This window comes from Octodon degus, unplaced genomic scaffold (genome assembly GCF_000260255.1).
Source record: "Octodon degus isolate 3935 unplaced genomic scaffold, OctDeg1.0 scaffold00002, whole genome shotgun sequence".
NCBI classification, from domain to species: domain Eukaryota; kingdom Metazoa; phylum Chordata; class Mammalia; order Rodentia; family Octodontidae; genus Octodon; species Octodon degus.
In genome coordinates, this window is record NW_004524578.1 from 23,609,381 (window position 1) to 23,615,982 (window position 6,602).

Below are 6,602 nucleotides of genomic sequence, written 5' to 3' on the forward strand. Positions count from 1 at the left end.
TGGACTTTAGAATAGTCCAAGTATAGGGCCAGCAAGATAGCTCAGCAGACTAAGCACCTGCTTAGGCAAGCACAGAGACTGGGGTTTGATCCCCAGCACCACAGGCCATGCCAGCCCTGCCTCCCGAGTAGGCTGAGGCAGCCACTAAGATTGAACATGGTGGTGCTTGCCTGTAATCCCAGTTCTGGGGAGACTGAAAACAGGAGGATCACTATGAGTCTGAGCTGCATAGTGAGACCCTGTACCAAATATATGAAAATAAACAAATAAATACAATAGTTCAACTATAGACCAAAATCATCCTAATCTTAATAAACCTTCATTACAAAGCCAAAGAACTAATATTCATAACACAGAGACTGATTCATGGTACAGTGCTAAAATTAAGGATAAAATTAAGGATGCATAAAATATGAAGGGCTGCATCGTTCATTGCTTGTCACTCTTCGCTTGTGGTGTATCACTTGCTGTCTTCCATCTGCCTTCTCTGCAATGTCCTCCTGCCATGCCACCCTCCCTGAGAACCAGCCAACCATGAGTTGAAACTTCTATAAACTATGAACCAAAATACACCTTTCCTCCTTTACCTTTGGTGTTGGGTAGTGTGTCAAGAACAGTAACCAAGACATGGTGGTTCAGGTGCAGGTCAGGTGCCCTCCAAGACCCGCTGTGTCTGTTGCAGCATCAGGAGCTGATGGTATTATGAATGTTCTAAGTGTTGTGGACACATCCCAGGGATTCTAGCCAGGATTTCTTTTGTATTGAACAAAGAATTGGGCAAGACAAGCAAAAAAAGGTAGCAAAGTTTTACATTTATGATAGAAAAGCAAAAAGTTATGCTCTGCACAGTGAGAACAGGCCACCAAGAAAGAGAACTGTACATAGCCCAAGGTCAATGGCTGCCACCCTTTGCATCTCCCACTCCTCAGCTGATGTCAGATTGAGATCATCCTATCAAAAACCTGGTTGGTCTCACATCACAAGATAACATTTTCTGACTGGTCCCAGGTGCAGGGCTGGGGAACTTTTTCTGCACATGTGTCCTGGATCTCCACATGGATCCATCACGCCCACCTGCCCACATGGCTGGCCACATCCTAATCTCTTGCCTCAGTGGGATCTTTGGGACAAGACATAGCAGGAATCCTTAGGTCACTTGGGGTGAAATATTCCTGTGGGATCCCTTGATGTTTTTTTCTTTTTTTTTTTTTTAAGTATAACATTCAATTTATTATTTCTTTCTCAAGAGAGTTTTCTTCAGTCCATTAAGACTCAGCTCTCCTTACATGGGCTTTGGTGGAGGTCGTGGGGCAGCACCAGCAGGTCTAAGTTGGGGTGGAAGAGTTCGGTCCTTGCAGGCTTCACGAGATCGACTTCTGACCACTTTGCTGTGACTGGTACAACTCACACAGTAATGCAGCTTCACATACAGCTTGGGAAGCACATAACGGTCAAAAACACTCACTTCAGAAATGTCCCTGATGGTGGCGGCCTCCACTATGTTCCGAGTGACAAACTTCTTAATAGCCTTATTCTTGGGTACAAACCGGGCGCAATGCGTGCAGGGAAGAAGCTGCACATGACCACTGCCTTTTTTGGCACGGCCGTTGTGCCTTCTTTTTGTGGTCATCTTGGAAAGGAGGACCTGAAAGAGCCCCTTGATGTTTCTTGTGCATCGCTGATGCACATGAGGATGATTATAAAAGGAGCAAGCTTGGCCCTGCCGTGCTTCTCTCTTTGTCTTCTTTTAGATGTGACTATGCTCCTCCCTTCCCAGAAGCCAAACCAGCAGATCTCCTTGTAACAGCGACACGGGCTGCCCCTTCCTGCATCTTGCTTGGCAGGGGTACTTTCACTCCCCTCCCCTTTGCCAAGAATTGTGAATTCTAAAGAAAGCCACATGTAAGTGATTAAGATGTTAACTGCTAATGAATCTTTCCTTAGATTCTCAGAACCCAGAATAGCTGGTGACCTTCAGATAACAACAAAATGTGAACCACCTAAACTTAGCTCATTATTCTTTAGTCCTATGCAACAACTAACGCAAAGCTTGTACCTTACTGCGAGGTTTAACCTGCAGACAAATAATGTTTATCAAAAGAAGCACAGAAATTAGGCTTGGGAAGTCAAAGTTGATTGTAACACTTGAGCCAGAGGGGGGAAAAACATAGACTCACGAGTTGGGTGAGCAAAACCTCACCCAAACTATAATCTTCCTGCCTGTTGCCCCTTGCACTTCTTCTACTTATAAAAAACACCTTCACTTACCTGAGTTCTCTAGCTCTTTTCAGAAGTCAAAAAGTCCCTCCATCTTTGCAGAGTGCTGAGCTCTGAGAAAACCTGATTTTCTTCCCATCGCCTCCAAGGGTTGTCCTAGTGGTGAGCAGGTGAATTTCTGTCTCCTAACACCTTCATCTTGGATTTTGATGCTCTAAAAGTTGGAACTAAAAAAACCTATTTCCCTTTTATTTCATTCCAGTACCTCAAAACTAATGCCAACAACTACATTTTGAAAAGATCAACTCAGTACTAATAAAAAATACAAATTACAATACATTTTTAACCTATGAAATTGGCAAATATTTTCTTAAGCTAATATGTAACTCTGGCAAGAATTAGAAGGTTGAATCACTAAAGATCAACGAATCTTAATGGACATCCAAAATCTAATATCCAATACCACAATCTTAATAGGAGACCTTAACACCCCCTTATCCCAAAAAGATAGGTCAACCAGACAAAAAATTAGCAAAGAAGTAGCAGAACTGAATCAGAACTTGGAACAAGTAGACTTAGTGGACATATACAGAGTGTTCCACCCAACCACAGCCAAATACACATTTTTTTCAGCTGCACATGGGACATTTTCTAAAATAGAACATATACTAGTCCATAGATCATGCTTCACTATATGCAAGAAAACAGAAATTATCGTGTGCATATTGTCTGACCACAGTGCAATGAAACTGGAAATAAATGATAAAAGAAACCACAAAAACCCCATAAATACATGGGAATTAAGTAATACCTTCCTCAGCAACCAATGGATTATAGGTGACACCAAACAAGAAATTAAACAATATCTACAATTCAATGAAAATTTAAGCTCAACTTATAGGAATTTATGAAATGCAATGAAAGCAGCTCTTAGAGGAAAATTTATAGCTGTGAGCTCACACATCAGGAAAACAGAACAGGAACAAATAAATACCCTAATACTATACCTCAAAGGTCTAGAAAAAGAAGAGAAAACAAAATCTAAAGCCCAAAGAAGGGAGAAAATTATGAAGATTAGAGCAGAAATTAATACAATTGAGACAAAGAAAACAATACAAAGAATTAACAAATCAAAAAGCTGGTTCTTTCAAAGATTAAATAAAATTGTTAAGCCCCTAGCTAACCTCATCAAAAAGAAGAAAGAAAAAATTCAAATTCAAACAATAAGGAATGAAAAAGGTGAAATTACCACAGACCCTATGGAAATTCAGAAGGTCATCAATAGCTGTTTTGAGAATCTCTACTTACACAGAAACAATGGACAGATTCCTAGAAAAGTACAAATTACCAAAACTGAATCAAGAAGCTATAAGAACTCTCAATAACCCAATAACAGCCAATGAAATTCAAAATGCAATAAAAACCTACCAACAAAGAAAATTTCAGGTCCTGATGGATTCACAGATGAATTCTACAAGAAATTTACATAAGATATAATCCCAATACTCCTCAAACTCTTCAATGAAATTGAAAAGGAAACAATTCTCTCAAAATCATTCCTGGAGGCAAGTATTATACTGATACCAAAACCAGAGAAAGACACAACTAAAAAAGAGAACTACAGGCCAATCTCCCTCATGAACATAGATGCAAAAATCCTCAATAAAATCTCATCAAGGGTGGGGACGGGGAGAAGGCTCAGTGGAATAAGCACTTCCCTGGCAAGCGTAAGGGTCTGAGTTCAATCCCTGGTTCCAGCAAAAATAAATAAATAAATAAATAAATAAATAAATAAATAAAATCCCATCAAATAGAATACAACAAATCATGAAGATTATACACCATGACCAGGTAAGATTCATCCCAGGGAGGCAAGGATGGATCAACAGACTCAAATCTATAAATGTGATACACTATATCAATGGAGCCAAATCCAAAAACCACTTGATCATCTCAATTGATGCAGAAAAGGCTTTTGACAAAGTCCAACTCTCATTCATGTTCAAAGTCCTACAGAAAATTGGAATAGATGGTTTCTACCTCAATCTGATAAAAGTCTTCTATGATAGTCCCACAGCTAACATAATTCTAAATGGGGAAAAAACTGAAATCTTTTACCCTCAAATCAGGTATAAGACAAGGATATCCTCTCTCACCACTCCTATTCAATATAGTTCTGGAATCATTAGCTAGAGCCACTAGACAAGAGAGAGAAATAAAAGGAACAAAAATAGGTGAACAAGAAGTTGAACTATCATTATTTGCAGATGACATGATACTCTACCTGGAAGACTCAAAAAACCACCAAGAAGCTACGAGAATTGATACACAAATTCGATAGCATACCAGGATACAAAGTCAGTACCCAAAACTCAATAGCATTCTTCTACACAGATAATGAACACACTGAGAGGGAAATTAGATAAATAATACCTTTTACAATAATACCACAGAAAATGAAATATGTAGGAATTAATCTACCTTAAGAAGTTAAAGATCTATTTAATGAAAATTGCAGTATTCTGGAAAAAGAGATAGTAGAGGATTTCAGAAAATGGAAAGGTATTCCCTTCTCCTGGATAGGAAGAACAAACATTGTGAAGATGGCCATACTCCCAAAATTGTTATACAGATTTAATGCAATCCATATCAAAAGCACCAGCATACCTCACAGACCTAGAGAAATCATTCCTAAAATTTATTTGGAACCAGAGAAAACCTAGAATATCAAAGGCAATCCTGCACAACAAAGGCAAGTCAGGAGGCATTACAATTCTTGGCTTGAAATTATACCACAAAGCTACTGTGATAAAATCAGCATGGTACTGGCAAAAAAAAAAAAAAATAGACCTGAGAATCAATGGAATTGATTAGAAGAGGCAGATGCAACTACACACACACTCAGCCATCTTATCTTCGTCAAAGGGGCCAAACATGCTTACTGAAAGAAAGATAACCTCTTTAACAAATGGTACTGGAAAAATTGGCTCTCTACATGCCAAAAACTGAAACTTGACCCAGGTCTATCACCATGCACTAAACTAAAGTCAAAATGGATTAAAGATCTAAACATTAAAAGAGAAACACTAAACCTGGAAGAGAAAGTAGGTGGCAATCTTGAAGACCTAGGGATAGGCAAAGAGTTCATGAACAAAAGTCAAATTGCACAGGAAATATTTGAAAGAATGAACAACTGGGACCTTCTCTTATTGAGAAGTTTTTGCACATCAAAAGAAATTACCAACAGAGTGAAAAGACAACCCATAAATTTGGAAAAAATCTTAACTAATAACACTCAAACAAAGGTCTTCTACCTAGAATTTATAAAGAACTAAAAAACATTAGGTCCCCAAAATTTAAAGAACCCAATCCAAAAATGGGCATCTGAGATGAACACATTCTTCAGAGGAAGAAATACAAGCAGCAAATAAATACATGAAAAAATGCTCCACATCACTAGCCATTTGTGAAATGCAATTTAAAACAACACTGAGATACCATCTCACCTCAGAAAGAATGACTACCATAGAGAAATCAACCAACAACAAATGTTGAAGAGGCTGCCCGGAAATAGGAACCCTTCTTCCCTGCTGGTGGGAATGTAGCCGGGTGCAACTATTATGGAAATCAGTGTGGAGATTCCTCAAAAAAGTAGGACTGAAAATCCCATTCAATCCAACTATCCCCCTTCTAAGAACTTTCCCAAAATAACTGAAAACATCATATCATAGTGATATATGTGTGCCTGTTTATAACAGCACAATTTGTGATAGCCAAATCTTAGAAACAACCAAAATGCTCATCACCTCAGGAATGGATGAAAAAGATGTAGTGTTTTTATACAATGGAGTATTACTCAGCTATAAAGAAAAATAAACTCAAAGGCTTCATATATAAGTGGATGCAACTTGAATATATACTCATCAGTGAAATAAATCAGACCCACATATGTAAATATCATATTGTCTCACTAGTGTAAGAACTCAAAAGAAGAAATAAAAGTTGAAAAGTATAACACAGTTAAATGGGAAGCGAGAACTTCTGGTTTAAACCACAAAGAGAGAGAGAAAGGAGAAAAGTTAGGAAACATGGAAGGGGCAAAACCATACATTTATTTAAACAAGATAGTTAACACAGTGGTCCTAAGAGTCTCCATCAGGTTTTTTTAAAATAACAGTTAATGGATAGAATTATCACCCTGACTAACTATATGCTGATATCTGTAAACTAAGCAACTACACTGAGGATAGCAATGTATAATACTAAAACCACACTTGAAACATCTGTCATTTCGGTCATCTGAATGCATACTGCTTCTAACATCATACCAATTATTGCTATACTCTCTTTAAAGTATTTTTTTAAAAGATAATCAAAGAAAACAA

General features: G+C 38.0%; 1 protein-coding gene across 1 annotated transcript; it reads right to left on the reverse strand.

Annotated features, from left to right (window-relative positions):
• Positions 1–1,273: 1,273 nt before the first annotated feature.
• Positions 1,274–1,630, reverse strand: LOC105741922 (40S ribosomal protein S26-like). Its single transcript, XM_012514279.2, has one exon. It carries the CDS (start codon positions 1,628–1,630, stop codon positions 1,283–1,285), a length of 348 nt encoding a protein of 115 aa, XP_012369733.1. The 3' UTR covers positions 1,274–1,282.
• Positions 1,631–6,602: the final 4,972 nt, after the last annotated feature.

Bases quoted from the DNA above. Each gene is read 5' to 3' on its own strand.
- LOC105741922 (XM_012514279.2), bottom strand. From the start codon at position 1,630: ATGACCACAAAAAGAAGGCACAACGGCCGTGCCAAAAAAGGCAGTGGT.